The 20187-nt window shown below is 43.0% G+C and overlaps 3 protein-coding genes across 3 annotated transcripts in view; 1 reads left to right on the top strand and 2 right to left on the bottom strand.

The window, feature by feature from the left end:
* Positions 1-54: 54 nt before the first annotated feature.
* LOC100704696 (inverted formin-2) lies at positions 55-8650 on the bottom strand. Its single transcript, XM_019348952.2, is given in 18 exon segments — positions 55-2453; positions 2746-2898; positions 3005-3107; positions 3386-3550; positions 3663-3783; positions 3888-3958; positions 4059-4166; positions 4255-4325; positions 5602-5702; positions 5808-5893; positions 6001-6103; positions 6185-6246; positions 6370-6515; positions 6912-7094; positions 7097-7504; positions 7729-7861; positions 8086-8227; positions 8516-8650. Coding segments are annotated over 17 exon segments (3090 nt in total). The 5' UTR covers positions 8176-8227; positions 8516-8650; the 3' UTR covers positions 55-1467.
* inf2 (inverted formin 2) lies at positions 8512-14452 on the bottom strand. The gene is made up of 5 exons (XM_005453311.4): positions 14189-14452; positions 10227-10637; positions 9545-9660; positions 9302-9461; positions 8512-8549 (listed from the first exon to the last, which is right to left on the bottom strand). Exons 2-5 carry the CDS (start codon positions 10621-10623, stop codon positions 8512-8514), a joined length of 711 nt encoding a protein of 236 aa, XP_005453368.1. The 5' UTR covers positions 10624-10637; positions 14189-14452.
* A 4971-nt stretch (positions 14453-19423) lies between these two features.
* The window catches only part of dnajc17 (DnaJ (Hsp40) homolog, subfamily C, member 17), a 42115-nt gene continuing 41351 nt past the window's right edge, over positions 19424-20187 (top strand). Inside the window, exon 1 of the mRNA XM_003447743.5 lies at positions 19424-19653. Coding sequence (XP_003447791.1) covers positions 19573-19653 — 81 coding nt within the window. The 5' untranslated portion in view covers positions 19424-19572. The remainder of the gene's footprint in view (positions 19654-20187) is intronic.

Here is a 20187-nt window from a genome sequence, read left to right on the forward strand (position 1 = left end):
ATTGCCTCAATACCGCCATCTATGCGACTCAGACGATCAAAAACAAAACAGACGAACAGTATCTTCAGTTTTATTAAAATATACCCAACATTAAAAGTTACAGTCCATTCTCTTTCTCCTTTATATATATCCTGTCGCAGATCATTTGAATAACAAAGAAATTAAGACATAAGATTTGTATTATTTTATAATTGATTAAATTAAATATCTCGAACCAAACACTGCATCTTTTTATGGGTGCTGCAAATATAAACAAAGCTTATAGCAAAAACACATTCACTGCATATTACAACAATTATACAAACATATAAAGCACATTTAGCTTTTTTTCTCCCCCTCAAAATAGTCCTCATAAACACAAAAAACCTCCAGTTTACACAAAGTGACTTGGTAACATGTGAAAAAAAAATCCCAGCCTCGGATGTGGTCGCTCTTCTTGGTCAGGAAAAGCTTCACAGAAGACTTCCACATCCTCCAATCAACATTAATGGAATCCCAATAAAATATACTGTTCTGAACTCCTGCTCAGAGGTCAGCATTTTCTTTTCCCTCTCGATTTTCTTTTTCTGGAGTCACCTAGAGAGAACAAATGCTAAAATCAATAGTGCGAATGAAAGCGTGTACTTTAATACCTTTCACAGTTATTTCTGTAAGCGACACTGCCGGCTCAAAGGCCCTTGGCAGAGAGACGCTTTGCTTGCAAACAGTATTATTGGCTTAGAGATGCCCAGAGTTTTAGTTAGAAAATGTTTTAATACATTTTATATCATGTACAGTATCTTTCATTAAAGTTCAATTAACAAAACAGTTTACAAGAAGCACACGAGACTGTTAGCAGGTTAAATTGTTGCAGATTCAGAGAATGGACAAGAATATATGGAGGAAGAAGAAGAGGACACAAAACTGACAGCTTTCATGAAATAACTGTCCACAATGGCTTCACAGAGACCCCACAAACGGCTGTTTGAGATCAGTAAACTTAATTTCGATAGATTAACCACTGATTAAAGATGATTTATTATTGCACAAGACAGTATTTTTATTTTACCCCCCGCTGAAGTTTGACAGATATCTCAAACCCCAGGAGTTTAGCTCGACAACCAACTGAACTGGGGAAGCGTTAAGAGAGACGGGCGTGTGTTAAAAGTCGGACAACACAGACAAATGAGATCCAGATTCCGGTTAGACCAACAGATGACGTGTTATTTGGAACAAAAGCTCTGACGATGATTGAGTTAATTTCCGGCTTACGGTTTGCCATCCCATCGACTTGACCTACCTCACTGCAACACACAGCCTGTTTTATGTTTAGTGTGTCCTTTCCCACTGTTACCTTGTGTTTCAGAACGGAAAACAGAACATTCAAACAAAAGGGACCACAGGTTTTAAAAAAATCCATTCAGTATTCAATCTTCAGGACAAATGCTGCACACTGCATTCATACTGTTTAATTTAAAAGATATGTATTCATGTAAAAATATTAACGCACATATAGTAAAATAGCCGGATACATAAGATATAAAATGTTAAATGGAATAAAAACAACACTAACAGAGGATTCCCTTTAAGAAACATCAAGAGACTAGCATTCCAGAGATGACCTTTATTGAAGTGAATGGATAGGTTACCTTGATTACTCTTCTTTTTGTTTTGTTTAAGGAGCTTCATCTGTTTCTTTGGGTCTGGCTTAAGAGCTTCGGACACAGACGCCACATCTTCTGGTTCCAGTGAATCTGGAACGTCGCACAGCATGATGCCCTCATCGAGCGCAATCAGGCTCTTTTTAGGGTCTGCAAGTTTGCAACTGTCGACCTCGTCTTGGCCAGACGTTTTCGCCCCCGTGTACGCGGTCTCCTCGTGCTGCTTCTCTTGCCCTACAGTCTTTGGTAAATGGCTTGGTTTATTAGTATTTTCGCCTTTCCCCTCTCCCATCATTTCACTTTCCATGCTCTGCTTCGTGTCCGTACTTGGAATTTCTTTGACGTGAACATTAACGCTAAGATCTGTTGGCTGCTCGGGGGCCGGGCTGGGTGTGTAGTCAAATGTAGCCTCCAGCAGGTCAGAGTCTGAGAGGGATGAAGGACTGATGACGCTGGTCTCTGCTGAATCTAATGAAAAGCCGTTTGTGGGGAGGCATGGTTGGTGGTCCCCTTTAACCTGAGACTGAGCTCGAGTCACATCTATAGGTGATGCTGCATCTTTCTCTGGCTGCAGAGATGTAGGTCTTCCCAGGGGTGCCGCTGGAGCTGTCTTTCCTGGAAGTGTGCTTGGAGGTGCAGCTGTGCCGTCGAGCACTGCATTCAGCTGAGGAGCCGGCTGAGTCTCTTCTGACGGGCTTATGAAGCCGTTCACCTCGCCCGTGCTGTTGTGGCGACCCTCTGTCTGAGACGCGGTAGGAGCGGAAATGGTGGCCATGTCGACGGCTTCTTCTCCTACAGACTTCGCACCTGATCCTGGGGGACAGAACAGCCGATCAGTTAACAGAATTAACATCTGAAATTAGGTGATGTTCTGCAGCGAGCAACAAGACAGGACGACAAGAGGCTCTCCATAAAAAGAAATGCTCACATGGGCTCCACAAAGCAAAAAACAAAAGCAAACAAAAAGCAATGGAGCTAACTTGGTGAGACGGGAGGCGGTGCAGAAGCACAAATAATCCAACAAGGCAGTTTTGTGGCTCGCGGTTAAGCGGATCAGGAGGGGAGCTAGGAACTGCGGATGGAGACCACGGTCTCGTATCCTTACCAGGTGGGCAGGTATCCCTACGCATTTCACTAGAAGGGAGGCTTTCCGAATCGCACCTTGGCCGGGTCTTTCTGAGGCTGAAACCTTTTCTGATGTCCGCCAGGAGGTTTTCTATGATGCAGCCATCGTTCTGCGGCACAAAACCTTTCTTGACTGAAAAGAAGGGCACAAAGAGGACATAAGAAACACGATATTCACATCACATCTTGTTCAGAATTTTCTAGTGCAGTAGAAGAACACAGCGCTCTTCACAACTTACTTATTTTCCCATTCTCTCCTTTCTGTCTCTTGGACTCTTCCTCTGCCAGCTGCTTCTTTCTCTTCTCAGCCTTGGCCGCCTGTTCTTTCCGAGTTTTGTTTTCCTGTTATCATTAAGGAAGGATTTCACTATCTCGCAAGTACAAAATGTACATAGCAGTTTGTCTTTGTGTCATTCGGGCCGTAGCATATTAACATGTCTCAGTTTTCCACAGTTTATTGATACAAATGTTACAAACAAAACACTACCTCCCACACACAAGAGGAAGATTTAACAGTGCCGCGTGTTCTCTCTCACACACACTTGACAGCAGAACAAGCAAATATACAATCCTAAGATAGTCTCATAATGCTTGACATCAACCAAAGCAGCCTCTCTGACCTTCAGCGCCTTGATGAAGAGTCCTCGGAAAGTCCTGATGGTACCGAAGAGTTCCTCCAGTGACAGCTGATTGGCATCTTCACATAAATAGACAGCCAGTTCACCCTTTTTCGTCTCAATCTCGGCGAATTTCTCGTTTAATTCTCCACACAACTCCAGATTTGCCTGCAGCAGAGAGAGAGAAGCATTTGGGATGTGGATCCAGCTGCCAAGAAAACAGTGCTGAGTTATGCAGTTTTGCATCCATTTGGAGAAAAAGCAAAGACTGACATTTTACCTCGAGAACTTTTGCATACTGCTCCTTCACCTCCTCCGCAGAGTTGGAGACTTTCTTGGCTGTCTCATTCAGCCGTTTGAGTAACGCACTGGCTTCTGACTGAACAGAGTCCAGGTTAACTCTGAGGAGCAAGGGTGACAAGCGCCAAGTGTTAGAAATCTTTGACAAAACAGTTGAAGAAAAAAAAAAAGCAAGAGTTTAAGTTTGCATGAAAGATTTCCATACCCTGCTGCCTTTTCACATATGGCTATCTCGTCCGGTAGAGCCAACAGCTCTGGGTGGTTTGCCTCTGCTTCCTTTGCAAAACAAGCCATGCAGTGGGTGATTAAACAACTTCATGACTGAGGAGAAAAAAAACCCAAAGACTTTGTGGTAGCTGCCGGCCGGTTTGCGTACCTCCAGGATGTGATGAAGCAGCGTAATGCGGCTCTTGTTGGCCTTGGTTTCTGTGAGCTTGAGCAGAGAGCTTATCTTGAACCCCTCGGCGTTCCCTGTGTGACTTCCCTGAAAGTAGACCAGTGATTAAAAATGCAAACTCTGTCTAAATGTCAGCTCAACTGACGGAGGAATAAGAAAGGGATGAGGTTCTTACATAATTGAGAAAATTTCCCACGTCGAGGATGAGCCTGCAAAAACTGGGCATGAGCGTGCTCGTTCTAAGAGCTAAGAAACCAGTGACAATGTGTTAACATATAATACATATTTTAAGCTAGCCAATTTAAAAAAAAAAAAAAAAAAGTTCACCCTTAACCCAATTTCCTTATTTTTCCTCCAATCAGGCCTGTTGTACTATTTTCATAAATGATGTCCCAGCAGTTAGCAAATAGACAAGCTTTGTTGTGCAGTTTTGTGCAGGAACTTTTTTCTTGCTTAAGTGAATGCATCGTCATCACTGAACAGAAGGAAGCCTACATTCACCCCCAACGTGAGGCATGTGCCTGTGACAGATAACAGGACGTAAACATTAATGACGCTCCTCTCACCTGGACTGTAATGCCATCTACTCTCATTAAGGTGGTGGATATATTCATCCATCCATCTACTCAGTTTCCTTCCTCCCTAAACCACCGCCTTATCCTCTTCCTGAGGCACTCCCAAGCCAGCTGAGAGACAATGTTTCCAATGTGTCCCTGGCTTTCTCCCTGTTGGATATGCCCGAAACATCTTCACCTAGGAGGCGACCGGATGGCATCGTAGTCAGACGCCCACTCACCTCAGCTGGCTGTGGAGGAGTGAACGCGGATGACTACATTCCTCACCTGTATAAACAGTGCTCAGTCATGACAACATGATGTGGACGGACTAATCAAGCTGACAGCTTCGCCTTCACACTCAGCTCTTTCTTCACCATAGCAGACTAACACACTGCCCGCATCACTGCAGATCGTGCAGCAAATCCAATTGCCAATCCTCCACTCCTCCACTCACGAACTAAACCTGTAAATAACGTGAACTCCTCCACATGAGATGGTAGCTCAGCTCCACCCTTTTCCTGGCAGAGGATCGTGGGCTTCGCTCCGTCTCACTTGGCTTCAAGCCACCTCGGAGATGGACATGGTGGCTAGAAGTGCTCAATAAAACAGACATTGTGCACAAAGCCAGCATGATTCGGAGAATGCAGAGCCAGACACCCTTCCAGGTGTAGATGGCTCGGTAAAGAGAGAAAATAGTTCCCACACAAAACTGCTCAAAATAAGAATTATGGATTTTTTTTTGAGTAGCTGTGTCATGATTTCTGGAAAGAGACGTTGCAGTTGCACAAATCCAACTTTTTCTGCTTTGAATATCCTCAAGGCAAGTGCCATTTGCTTTCATTAGAGTCAAGAGTTCAACAGAAACACTGATGAAAAGCCAGAAAATTGATTTTAAGGTGAACCGCCCCCTTAAGAATTATAGCTGAATGCATGTGAACACAGGTGAGGGACTAAGGTTGACTTACAGTGGCAGGCCTCCTCCACAAGCTTGACTTTAGGTTTGAGCATTTCCAACACTGATGCGGTTTCCTCGCACAAAAGCATGCACTCAATCCTCAACTGATAACTGAAGAGAAGAGTGAGAAGAGAGGAAGTCACGCACACGGCAGTCACGTAAGCAACACTTAAAGCAGAAATAAACTTTTTAAAAAGGGGGGGGGGGGGGGGTTACCACGGCACAGTAAGGAGAGAGGTGTAGAAGCGATCAACGTTTGCCAGCTTGTCTCTCTCTCCCTGGAAGGACTTTAGATTCTCCATCTACGTGAAAACACAAAGCAGTGACTCAGACAAAGCACCATCATTCTCAAGCGGGCCCTTAATTGGCAGATAAAAACACTCGAGGTAAGGATGTTGGCAGCACAAACCTCATGCTTCTCTGGCAGGAGCTTAAGAAGCTGTTTTAGCACCTCCACGTCAAAGCGAGTCCGATCACCACTCTGGATCATGCCCACAAACTCCTCATTTGTGCTGCATGGAGAAAATAAAAAGTAGAAATGAGGGAACACAAGCAAAACCCATCAAATCACAAAAATGTGTTTGATATCTCACCATTTGAACTGCTTTAGGAATATATTCACATTCAGGCTTTTCTTTGGGTCGATGAATGTGATCTATAAAAGGAGGGGTGTAAGAGAACAAAAACAGGATTACTGATTGTTCGCCTCTGCTTATTAGCAGTGTTTTTCTGAGTGTTTCTGCTCTGAGGAGCACCGTCGAGAGCTGACCAAGCACACCTCTTTAGGCTCCTTCTTGACAGGAGCAGCTGCCCCCTTGTCTTTGTGTTCGGCCACCGGGAGGCAGAACAGCTGCTCGATGCTGCTGTAGTCGGGCTCGTGAGGAGGCGGCTCTTTCTGAACCGAGGCCCACATGGAGTGACCATCTGTGTGCACGAAGGAAAAGAGAGTAACCCGTCATGAGCTTGTGCGGCTCCACTTTTGTACGGACATTGTGCCAAGTGATCATCTCTCTCCTTCCAGAAACTTGAGGGAAGCCTTCGACACCCACATTAATTAACACCCAATTTTGGATGGTTTAACAACTCCGAGCGCTATTCATGTCAGCGCTCCACTCCCATCAACTGTTCACTACACAGATGGCAGCAGCCAGTGCCTTTGCTTAAATTCCTCATAATTATTGCTATTTAAAAATGTGGGGCCTATACTGTATTAGCTGATAATACAGATTTATGAAAAAGAAAAATTAGTATGAGGTTTGACTGTTATTAAAATTAGAACAAAACAATTAATAAAAAAAAATGGAAGTTTTATCCACTTACCAGTAACAGTGCGAAGTTTCTGCCAGTTGAGCTTCTTCATCCTCAGAGTGGGACAGCGGCTTGTCTTTGAGGGCGCGCTGCAGACCAGGGCCTGGCTACTCTGGGCCACAATCATGCCGGGTAAAGGTGGAGGTGGTGGTGGCCCACCACCCATCCCTGGTAAGGGCGGGGGAGGAGGGGGATCCCTGGTCCAAAGGGCAGAGGTGGTGGTGGTGGGGGGGGAGCCATTCCAGGCAATGGAGGAGGTGGCGGGGGACCAGCAAACCCTCCAGGTAGCGGTGGAGGTGGCGGCGGTGGTGGTGGCGGGCACTGGTTAGAGGGGGGTAGAGGAGGTGGCGGCGGTGGTGGTGGCGGGCACTGGTTAGAGGGGGGTAGAGGGGGTGGTGGGGGTGGAGGTGGAGCAGAGGCACACAGTGGCCTTTTAGGGGATTGTGTGCTTTTGTTTAGCTTCTCCATGTACAGGTGATCCAGCTCCGTCTGCACAGCCTTATCCACTTTGACCCGCAGTCCGTCCACCTCGTGCCGATCGTCGCAGCTTTTCCTTTTAAAAATCATCAGCCGCTGCATGATCTTCTCACAGGACTCCATCTGAGCTGCAGCACAAAACCAGAAAACACACACACACGATGTGAATCAGCTTCCCACTCTACAACTGAAGCTTTCAGCCATCCTAACACAGACTCCCTGCATTTCATCTCAAGGCGATCTATATGCCTGAATAATCACTCGTCTTCACCATGTAGCCATTAAGCAGCCATTAGCCTCTTTTAAAGTGTTGACCTGGAGTGAATGCATTGTTGCTGCTGTGCTGACTCACAGTCCTGGGCGAGCAGTATGGCTCTGTTAGTGATGGCCTCCAGAGCCAACCAGATGTCAGGGCGCCCTGGTCCCAGCACCAGCAACGTCTGCAGGATGGACAGCAGCTGGAGAGAGGCTGGGGAGCTGCTCACCTGCACACAAACACCAACAAGAACATTAAGCCTGATAATTTGTGCATTTTTTTTAATTTATGCACAAGGATAATAAGGTATTTTAATCTGTAGCCTATTAAAAGATCTCTCTCTTTACTGTGAGACTTCTGAGAGAAAAGCCGCATTCATGCGGTGTTCTGCTTGATGGACTATATATTTTATTAGGAATAGATGACAGAGCCATTTCAATAGGCTTTTCTCACCTTGTTAAAAAGTGTAGTAAAAACCTCCAGGTGATTACTCATATCAATGCCCCCATACACTCGCAGGAGCTCTTCCTCATCCTCAGCCATCGCCTCTTCAAAAGCTTCGCACTGAATAATCAAGTCTTCATCCTCCTGCTCCCTGCACGCCACAAACACACACACGTATTACAGTCATAGCTCGGTTCATAGTTTATTTCAATCCCATCTTCAGTGTTTTTTCCTTAAAAAGTTCTGACAAGGACCTTTGATCCAATTTATGCCATTAATGGAAATACATCACAAAACTATTTTTCTAAAAGCACCATTTCACTTGCAGTGATTATAGCTTTTAAAAAGGAACCTTTAAAAATGTACCTCAGCGACTTTATTGCGGAAATTAAGAGGCTGAAAAAAATAATCAAATGTGAACACCAGAAGGATGGCTCACCTCAGCTTTGGCAGAACATCAAGTAACTGAAGCCCTGCAAGGAAAATAACACAAAATGACACAGCTCCGGGTAAAACAACAAGCAATCAGTGGCTTTTCAGGAAATGTCTTAAAAACAGTGTCACATGCCTCCACACAGGTCTATATGTTAGTTTTGGGGGAAATTCCAGGAAGTCACAGGTGAGCAATCAGAAAGGAGGCGTGGCCAGTCAGGTGGCTGATTGGTCCAAACCAATTGGACCTATCAGGTGGCTGATTGGTCCAAAACTAACACGTTGTGGGAGAGAAGCTATGGCATATTTCTCAAACCATCATGAATGTGGTGCTCTTCAGGAAGCTTAGTGCTTAACTTGTTCCTCATTTAAAATGAGGTTTAACTCTGGCTTAGTCAAAGGTTAAACCAGCGTTTGCACAGAATATACACTGGTGGCCCTCAGAGGAAACAGCCTACTCTGCATTCAAGGTTTAATGCTGCCCAGTTATTCTAAGAGTGGTGATATTTTCATTTCTGCTGATTTGTGGTGCAAAATGAATGAATTACACCATCTAATAAAGGCTTGAGTTGTTTTTTTTTTTTAATTCTCAGGCATTTTGTAAAAGTGAGAATGAGGCCAGGAGACCTATTCTTAGTCAGACCCAGTGACAGATATATTTGCAAGAGCGCTCCTGCCCATGGCCTGCTTTTCCCCTTTGTATTCACTTTGAGCTAACAGTTTACCCACAGCGTCACCTTTTCCTATAGCGGGACCATAAAGGAATTAACTGTTGAGGAGCAGCCGAACCTACCGATGAACTCCTTTCTCATCCTATCCCGCTGCCTGAGGTCCTCTGTCCCGAAGATGAGAGCGTTGATGACACTGAGGAGCGTGACCATGTAAGGGACGTTATCTGTGGCCTGAAGCTCGTTCATAATCACGCTGAAGCGATACTGCTGCGTCTTTACGCCCTGAAGGAGAAACCACATTTGAGATGTGAGAAGAAAGTCAGACTGGAGCTCTGCTAACTTTTCTGCTGGTTTAATCCGCTTGCCTTGTAATGGTCCAGGGCGTCAAGTGCCAGCCGATGACCGTCCAGAGAGAACATGCTGAGGGCTGCAAGAAGCTCAAACACCTGCTTCTTCACCATGGTGTTGGAGGTGTCCAACGCTGTGTAGCATAATGATTGCACACATCAGCAAAGGTTGAATTCTCCTATTCTCCCCCATCAGTTTTCCTTAAAATAATTCCCCCGTGTCTACTCCTTCCGCTTCGTGTCCAGACCTAAAATAAAAGGATTGTTTTGCCGTCTTTGAGGCAACACTACTTGAACTTTGCCCTCTAAAGATGTGTTGCTGTACTGTAGATAAATATGTGTCTGTAGCTGGGGAAATCCAATATTCACAGCACACTGCCACATTACAAATTCAGGGATGTCCCAAAGCGACCCTTAATGAGTCATGTCTGCATGTTAAAGCTGAGGACATGACTGGAAAATTCAGCTTGACAGAATGAGTCACAGAGAACCCTTTAATCATGTGAGCTATGACCACTTTAACACAATATTACAAATGTTACATAAAACACGGAAAAAAAGGGTCAAATCCCCTGTCATTAAAGAGGAGACGGCTTTATTTGAAATAACTTTTAACAATGAAATATCTGGAACGTTTATTTTCACGTGAGACTGAGCAGAGGCATCAACACAACACTGGGAAAGCGCATTTGTGGTCAACCTTGGGAGAGCTTCCGAATGTATCCCTCGTTCTCTATGATGAAGTGGATCCCCGCCGCCGAGTTCATCACTGCACGGACGCAGCTGACACAGGTGAGCTGCAGGAGAGCATCTGCAATGCGAGAGCATCCGCGCCCGGAGAGACGGTCCAGGGCCTCCAGGAGGAGATCCAGCCCGCTTAACTCCAGGAACTGCACCATCCATGTCTCATCGCTGCCTTCCAGGCGGCGCTTCAGCCCAGAGTAGTTGACGACTGTGGGGACTTGGAGCAGTCTGATGCACAGCTCTGGATCAGAATTCTCCAGGTTGGCTTCCTGCTGAGTGTCAGAATCCTGCGAGGAACCCAGGCGATCCCTGACCGCCGCCCACTTCTTTTTCCCATCTGATTTTCCAGACATCGCTGCTGTATAAACTGCAGGTGGGGATTAAAAAAAAGAGAAAACAAAAAATTTACAGTTCTGCAAGTGCTATACAGATGAAGCGAAACAGTTCACAGGAAATTCTGCAAGTTGGTAGCCTGCAGATACTGCCTGCCTGCTTGCGCTGACATGCCGTAATCTTGTGTGACAGGAGGCTATAATTGTTATCCAAACCACAGAAAGCAGGCCAAAACAATTCTTTATCGAAAGCAGAATGGGAAACAACAGCTTTGCACTTTATAAGCGAGTAAAAGATACGTCAGCGGCCATCACCAGCTCTGCCAAACAATCCATCCTAATCCTGCTTGAGCGAGTCTGACTGCCAGCTCATCAGAACTCTGCACAAAGCCAGGCTTGATGATGTTTGGATAACCTTTTCAGTAATTTCAACAACAATAAATTAAATGCCAAGTTTGCTGGAATTAAACTACAACGTTTGGGAGGTGTGCTTGTGAAGAGCTGATACAAACAAAGAAGCTCACATACTGATGGGCACACGCCGATCCTTAAGAGTTGTCTTTTTCTGGTGTATTTTCCCATCAGTGTAATCCCCACTTTCGCCAATCCGTCTCAACCCCGAGCCTCGAAAGCACGTAAATAACGCAGGCACATTCCCACACACGAAGAAAGTCAACAGGGTAAGAGTTGAGTCCAAAAAAGGGGAAAACTTTGCCCCGAAAGTCTAAAAATACTTTGTTTCCAAACTTGAATTTGCAATATTAGCTGCTCCACCACAAGAAGGTTCCTGTGTCCCCAGTTGTTGATTTTACACTTGGCACGCAAAGGATATACAAACGAGACAACTGAGCGAGCACGGAGAAACAATGCAGGGCAAAAAAGGTCAGGAAAGGAAAACGGCCAGGAAGGAATTCCAGCCTTCACCAGTCCTCTTTATCAACCTAAGCAACAACATGAGGCTATGCTTTCTGCTCATTAGATGCTCTGTAAACCAAACTGCTTGCAAATGTCTTCGCTGACTCCTATAAGTGGGTATTTTCTCTGAGAACAAAGCTGCTGTCTTGTGAAACATCCTCCAAATTGAATTTCAATCCGCTCTGCGGAGTCAAGGTAAAAATGAAGCCTTTCTTTTCTCACATTTTCTTTCTCCTGGCAAAGCATTTGTCATTTGTGACTGCAGCATTTCAGTCCTGCTGCCAGTGTGAGAGTGTTACCGTGGCAGCAAGCAGCCAGACAATGGTGTTTTACAATAGGCCTTCTCAATGCTCTTCAAAGGGCCGTGTTCATTAGTCACAAAATGGATGCATGCTCCCTAACCCCCTTCCTCCTCCTCCTTCTCAGGCTAATAAGAGTTATGGCCACTAATCCTTTACACACTTTCTGATTCAGAGGTACAGCTTGCTCTCATTTCCAAAGTAACTGGAGACAAAAGTTGCAAGCTGACGCCTGTAAACGGGAGAATTTTCACAGTCATGAATACTCGTGAAGTTACTGGGGGACATTAAAATGCGCTGAGAATTTTGTTCAGTGGATTCCACAGCTGACTCACACACTTCCAAAGAGAGGCTGGTGTGTAGAAAAAGCGTGCTGCAAGCATGACTCGCCAAGCACATTTTAGGAACTTTTCAGAAGGGAAGGAAAGGACTTTCCTGGGAGAGGAAGCTTGGCTTGTGATAAATATGCTGGTGGTATGACATCTCCAGTTCCTCTTTTGCTGCTTTAGTTTCATTTCTAAGGAGTGCTTCCCGAGTTAAGACACATTCTGTTCAAGCACAAATATCTGGGCTACATGCTGAGCAACATCAGAGATGATGTGTAGGGAAACGACACATGTAATTCAAAAATGATCATAAACTACAGTACAAAAAGTCACAAATCAGTAAAAAGGCTACTTAAGTTTCACGTAAAAAGTGCTCACTTGGTTGATCAGGTGACTAAGATGCCAAAAGACTTGGTTAGATCCTGCCTGAAGAATTTCCAATGCGTCATTCCACTTTGCTTTCTCTGCACTTTCCTGTGTGCGCTCTACTCCTCTATCAATTAAAGCCAACAAAAAGTCTGTACTTGTTTGCGAGTCATACACCCACCCACCTGATTAAATCTACAGTGTTGATGTCAGACACAGGCCCTCCAAATCGAGCATTTCTCAATAAAAGAAATCAGTGCTTATCAAGATTTTTCTTCTTCTTATTCGTTCATTCTAATTTAGATTTCTATTTATTGAAAATTACAGTTTTTTTCTACTTCAGGCACAAAGCTTTTAGATAGGTGAGATGCCAATCCAGAATCCCAGAATCTCCCTGAACTCCCGTTTCCCATTACCTGACTGATCAAAAGCCATTCGCACAGTAGATAAGCAACTATAAAGGAACAACAAATAGAAGGAAAAAAGGCGACACACCTTTTAGTGGTGCATAATAAAAAAAAAGAAAAAAAGTAAGATAGCTGCTTAAAATCCTATGTAGATCAAGCAGTTTAGTTACCTCTAGTGATCCTCTGGTTAACTGCTCCTCAGCACTGGCGTTTGCAGCATATTCTCTGCACTCCTCAAACATAAGCCACTTTCATTTTCCGACCTTGTCCGCCAGAACATGTACCACTAATAGCAGGCTGATTCACTGCAACAAGACAAACCTACTCACCGTTCCTCTGGTTTAGCCGCCTACACAAGCAGCCCACTGCTACAGTACAACCTCAACACTTGTGAACATGCAGGGACATCTCCGCTGATTTATTTCCTCAGAAGCATATGCACAGCTTCTGTGTGCAGGACCATGTATGACAGTAAACATAAACAGTAAATAATCAATATACAGTATACTGAGATGCCAGATTGAGCAGAAATTGTATGAAATTTGAGACTATTTCATTTAAACACTGAAACTACGACTGAAATCACGTAAATCCCTTTATGGATGATATTAATTAGAGTTTGAGTATTTACAAATAATTAAGCTTTAATCCACATGTTAAAATCTTGTTGTCCCCCCCCCTCTCTGTATTTACATAATGATTATTGCAGCTGAGCACATCTGGTGCTCGTTTAAGGAGCATCCACATCCACACCTCCTCTGACTGTCTCTCCGCTCTCCGAGGGGAGTGACAGGCATGCCTGTAAAGTCTTCGAGCGCTTTCTGGAGTTAAAACGCAATTCAGTGTTAGTGTGGCCCCAGACTGTCCGCGCACGTAACATCGGCATTTTTGACCAGAGCCACGTGTAACAACCCGCGATGTCCAAGTTACAGCCTTGAAACTGCAGCTGGACATTTTTGGCCAAACTGTTTTGTTTTCCATCCCAGCCTTTCTGCCTCTCTGGCAGTGCGGTTTTTAAAGGGACAGCCTGTTACTACCTCCACACTGTCACTTTGCGAGCCTGTATTGCACACTGCTCCATTATTACGGACCTTTTGCGCTGCGATTTTTCCCACATACCAGAAAACACAACGGGACTTAGTCACCTCAGAGTGGCGAGAAAAACACGCAAGAAAACACATTAATATCAGCATCTACCGTCACTTCACATATAAGCGCTCAAAACGGCGTCGCACTATTACAGATCACCTATCGGCTGAGTATGATGCCTTACCTGCCTTTATTCCATTAATACAGCTACACCTCAAAAATCGCGTCCTCGGCAGTGTCTCGTTTAGGGGGGCTCTTTGCAGTCATCCAGACTCTCATTACTGAGGAAAAAAGACGAGACGAGGACCTCTGAAAATATCGGCACTGTGCGGCAGGTCAGTCCCTCATGGTATGCGATGGTCCCTTTCAAGTCGCTACAGCCCCTCTGCTTCCACACAGTTGTGAAAGAGCGACGGTGTCAAAACAGCGTCATTAGTGTGCCCAAACATCCGCTTTGGACTTTCAGAATAAACTCAGACAGCGAAGAACCCGCAAACGCCTGAAATGTGGTTAAGGATAAAATAATATCACATAAATACATTTTTTAAATGAACAACAATAATAATAATAATAATAATAATAATAATAATAATAATAATAATAATTGATTAAAAAATATTTTTATTAATTAAAATTGTCGTTGTTTAATTAAAAACGACGTTTTTAAACCAAAGCCAACCCTTACAGCAACAATTGAGTACAACAAACAAACAAAGAAACAAACAAAATTTAGTCTTGAGATGACTTAGGAGAAAATTACACACTAACAGAAAGAGAACTATCTCCATATCGTATGCCTGCAGTTTATGATCAGAATATCTGTATATACGGTTTTAAATGCTGTTAAAAAATACTAATGTGGAAACAACCTAGCGATGAAAAAATGCATGGGTAAAAGGCTCTCGATGTTTTATTTTGAAGCTAAAGCTGCTCGATTTCCGGTCCCTACTGCGTCTGCGGTGGTGCAGCTTGAGTCCTTTTTAGATGCTGAAGGCAGACAGTGGTTTGAACCTCCTCCCACACTCACCCATCCCATCAGCTGGACCTCTGCCTCAGGCAGCCAGTTGCGGGAGGGAAAATAACTTCTCCGAATCAATCAGCGACTCCTTGCAGCACACAGCGCAGTGGCAGAGCACAATCCTATTATAGTCTTGAGTTAATGTGGTTATCTCACAACTGATGAAATAATAACCAGACTTCAGCAGGTCTAACTGCTCCTACGAACCTTGTGTACAACACGTAGCAGTATTTCCAAGTCTGACTTAGAGGAAATTAGTCATCCTTCTTTATTCTTTGGAATGGGGCATTTTTAATTTTAACACAATCTGGAATCATCTGAATCCACGACACAGAAATAACCCGAAGACACTTAGACATAATCTTTTCTCTAAGATTTCTAGCTTCAGTGATTTTAGGGAAGTCTTTCAATAAATCCACTGCTTCACTGATAAAAGCAGTTATCCTTCACTTCATGTCTTGGGACTACTTAGCTTGCTAGAATTCCACTGCCTTACAAAAGGGTAGATATATGAAAACTCTTGATGCTTTAGACAGCAAAGTTTCACCAGCACAGGAGTTTTTGTTATTGTGAAGGAGAATGAAAAAAATGAGAAATGAGCAGCATGAGTATCATGTGTCTGTTTATGTCCTAATAGAGACTATGCAGGATAGCTGCAATACACAAGGATGGTTTGGTCTAATCATAAGTCACTGAGCAAATATTATGAACTCATAATGAGCAGCCCACTAGCTGAGCTTGTTCAACAGGATCAGGAAACATCAGCAGGAATCAAATATCTGATCTTCAAAGTCAAATTCAGCCTCATTGTCTCCTTTGCCTGTATTGTTGTACAGTACAACAACACAGGCTACACTGTATCCAGTGTACAGTGGATGGATTACTATTCATGATGTGTGGAGGAGGGCGGGGCAGCTATAGAAAGGATGAGAGTGAATAAGGTATTTGGTCCTTTGAACTGATGTCTAAGAGAGAGAGAGAGAGAGAGAGAGAGAGAGCACTGTACTTTTAACCAGGCTGTTTAACACAATTTTGGAGCGCAGGAGGATGCTAAGAGGAGAGGTGACAATCAGTGAAGCAAAAGTGTGTCTTCATAGCAAGAAAGAGCACTACAGATGTGATGTTTGCTTTGAGGAGGGGACCTGGAGAGTTGGAGGTATGCACAGGAGAAAAGAGGAATGCAAGTCAGTAGAAGCAAGACAGACTACATGTGTGTAAATGAGAGGGAGACAACTGTAACAGTGAGGCTGCAAAGAGTAGAGGTAGTGAACGTGGAAGTAGTTTAAATATCTGGGATCAACCACCCAAAGCAATGGATGGTGCACAAGACAGATGGAGAAGAGAGCGCAGGCAGGGTGGTGTTGAGTGTCAGGAGTGATTTGTGATGGAAGGATAGGAGGAAGAGTGAAAGGGAAGGTTAAAATGGTATGGATAAATGCAGAGGAGGTGTAGTGGATATACTGGGCACAGGATGTTGAATATGTCAACTTACTTGTTTCAGCAAGACAATTACAAACCACGTACTGGAGATACAATGTGGCTCTAAAGGGTGTCTTGTGTAAAACTGGCCTGACTAACCCTGCCATAAACTTTTGATGACATTTGATGCATCATGATGTGGAAAATCCAACAACAGAGGCCATGAACTGCTGAGCACCTAAAATGTAACGTGAAAAATGGGAAATCATTTTGCTTACAAAACATCGAGACTTTCCCTCCTTAGCTTTGAGTATATGACGTGGTTACACAACACAGATTTGCATTGCAACACTTTCCCCTGTCCCATTGTTACAAGAAAATCGTCATCATTATCATCATCATGACCACATTAAACACAAGCATATATTTTACAGATGACTATAAACGTCTCACATTCAGCATTTGATGTGTTGAGGTCCTTTCTGAGTCTTAAACTTCTTTAAATTTCATTGTCAGATCAATGTACTTAACAAAAACTAAGGAAATATTAGAGAAGTGTGTGGAAAACTAAATCCACCCTTACTGCTATAATGGGGATTAAGAGGGTAAGTTGTAGTCAGGTGCTGATCATCAGTAAGTGTGAGCACCTCACTTAAGTGGAAAACATGGACGTGGACGTCACAGTAAATTCACCCCAAGGTCAGACCGTGCAATGCTCAGAGAAACTGCGAAAAAACCCAAAATTCCATCTCAGACTCTGCAGTCCTCAGTTAGCATGTTAAAGGTTAAAGTTCATGACCGTACAATTAGAAAAAGGCTGAACATGTATGGTTTGTTTGGAAAAGTTTCTTCTCTCTAAAAAGAGTAACGCACATGGCTCAGGTTTGCAAAGTTGCATCTGGACAAACCACAAGACTTCTGGAACGGTGCTTTGACAGATGAGAACAAAGTGGAGATGTCTGGTCATAATGCACAGTGAAAAGCATACACAGCGTATCGGCAAAAACCCCTCATACAAACTGTGAAGCACGGTGGTGGAGGGATGATGATTTGGGATTGTTCTACAGCCACAGAACTTGGACACCTTGCAGTCACTGAGACGACCATGAACTCAACTCCTCTGTATACAAAAGTATTCTGGAGTCAAATATGTGGGGATCTGTTTGACAGCTAAACCTTGGCTCAAACTGGGTCACTTATCATACGGACACAGTAAATCTACAACAGAATATAAATAAAAGAAAATAGTCAAGGTGTAGCAATGTCAAAGTGCAAATACATTCCTCCTGCTGTAGTGGGACTTTAAGAGACCTGAATGAACTGAAGCAACCTTAAAAAGAAGAGCATGTGAAAATTCCTCCACAAGGATGTGAGAGACTGATAAAGTCACAGAGAAAATAATTACTTACTAGTATTGCTGGTACAAGTGATTTCACAAGCTAATCAATAACAGGGTGTACTTATTTTTTCATATATTCCTTCTGCATTTTGGCTTTTTTTTTGTCAGATAAATAGTATAATAAAGTCATGTGTTGTTGTTCTTCTGAGGTTGTACTTAAATAATTTTAAGACCCAGTAATAAACAGATTTTTATAAATTATGTCCTGATACGTAAAACCTTAGAATTGAAATAGAGTGTACTTTCTTTTTGCCATGACTGTATTATTTTATGATTTACAAATCACTGCCTTGGGGTTAACTCTTTGAGAAACATTGTTGCACTAGTCGTGCTGGATAACCTTTTATCCTTGGGGCACATCTTATGACTTCTTTTTGAATCCTGTTTATCTTCAGTGTGCCTGAAGGAAAAAAAACCCCTGTTTTGTAAAGACATTTTAAACTGAAAGAAGCCTGTCTTTTTACACAATCTGAAGGGACAGTGTCATCAAAATATTTCTAAACCATTTGTAAGTAACAGGTGGCTTTTTCATCATCTAAAAACTTCCCCCACAAAAATTTAAGAAAAAGAAAGCTGTTTCTGTATATGTCAGGGGAAGTTCCCTACAGGAAGTGGTGCAACCTCAGACCGCATCTTGGTTAACAGATATGTAAAACCTATGCCATTAGGCCACAGATGGATTTATATCCACAGGAAAAAAAACATGTAGCATTGAGGTGTCTGTTTACATTTTGCAACTGAGACAAGATGGAGCAAGTGTAATGGGCTAAAATGACAGTTTAGTAGGCCACACAATGAATCTAAATGGAAATAAAGGTGGAGCCTGGGTCCTCATCTCGATATAAACACGGCTTTTGTAAACACATTTCTTGGTGGACTAAGCTAAACATAGGTAAACATGTTAATATGTACTGTACTGTGCTACCTGCTGTTACATAAGTTGTCCACCAGAGGGTGCTGTGGCCTCGTTGATCTTGATGGGCTTGGATAAGTTTCTTATCCAAGTTTAAATGTCGAAACAACATTATTAGGGTCCCGTGGGAAGGACGTGTGCGCGCAAAATTAATGAAATCCACTATTTTCTTTAAACAAGGAGTAAACACGTGGCGTTTTATTCCCGAACAACATCATCATACAGTAAAATCAGGCTAATGTGAACAATATGCTGATAGAAAACAGGCACATAAGTGTGGTACACGAAGTGTCTTTTAATTAAACAAAATAAATAATTTAAAATGATCATTTACAATTAAATACCTTATATGTCTTACGGTTAAATACACAGTGGGCCTTTAATGCCAGACAGGATATTGTACTAAATAACTAATTTCACACCTGACAGCAAGATAAAAATAGCCATCTACGTAGTGAGGCAGTGGATGTGGGATTTGTCACGCATGAACAGCCCTTAAAGAGCCCACAGATTGGTTTAAAAGATTTTAGAAGGTTAATACTTGTTGAAAAAAATGTACCGGATATAAAAATAATAAACGCTACAGTAAAAATAATAAAAATTCTGTGAGGGAGCTTTTCAGGAACCTAGAGAGAACAAGGTGACCCAAAAACTACAATACCCAGTTTGCAATGCACATCCTGGTTGAAAGGTTGAGAACGTCATACTCATGCTGCCTGGAACCACAACATACAGCTAAATAGCTAGCAAAGCAGCTGTTTTAAATAGTGGTATATTTATTATTTTTGTGCATTGGTACTGTAGCTCGTTTTGGCAGAAATGTCCGGAAAGGCTAAAGATATCCTACAGATGGACCTGTACGGTTTACTTGGCGTCGAAAGCACTGCTACAACGAAAGAGGTGTGTAAACTAGCACTTAAAGCTAGCTTTAGTCATTGTGTTAAAAAATAGCCGTGTTAAGATAGCCATGCTTGTAAGTAACGCATTTTTAGCTGGGACCTGTTATTTTTATTTGCCAGACGATTTATTTCCAAGTGATAAATAATACAAATTTATTGTGTTAGGACATTTTTGTCACCAAACAAGAGGCTATGATAACTTTCTGCTATGAAGATTAGTATTTTTTTTAAATCGCATGTGTGTGTAAATGATGAAGAGGTTTTTTGTTTGTTTTTACAGTGTGAGATAAACGTAAGATAAAACTAGAAAATATCTAGGTCCAGCAGAGCACTAGGCATGTCATATAACAGACAAACCGGCTAATGGTTCATTTACACCGTTGTGATACTCTGAAAGGCCGCTGAGTGGGGGTGTTGCATCAGGCAAACTTTTAGTACTATGCCTTGACATAAAATCCCTTTACAGTGAAACTGTGACCATAATTTCGGTGTGATTATTCAGTTATTGGTTTGACTGTGAATATATATATCTATA

The sequence above is a fragment of the Oreochromis niloticus genome, linkage group LG19 (assembly GCF_001858045.2).
Source record: "Oreochromis niloticus isolate F11D_XX linkage group LG19, O_niloticus_UMD_NMBU, whole genome shotgun sequence".
In the NCBI taxonomy this organism is placed as follows: domain Eukaryota; kingdom Metazoa; phylum Chordata; class Actinopteri; order Cichliformes; family Cichlidae; genus Oreochromis; species Oreochromis niloticus.

Excerpts from the sequence above, each read along its gene's own strand:
- inf2 (XM_005453311.4), bottom strand. The coding sequence starts at position 10,623 with ATGTCTGGAAAATCAGATGGGAAAAAGAAGTGGGCGGCGGTCAGGGAT. Across the intron at positions 9,462-9,544 it reads ACGCCCTGGACCATTACAAG|GGCGTAAAGACGCAGCAGTA; the intron begins GCAAGCGGATTA and ends TTTCTCCTTCAG. Across the intron at positions 8,550-9,301 it reads GATGAGAAAGGAGTTCATCG|GGCTTCAGTTACTTGATGTT; the intron begins GTAGGTTCGGCT and ends TTTTCCTTGCAG.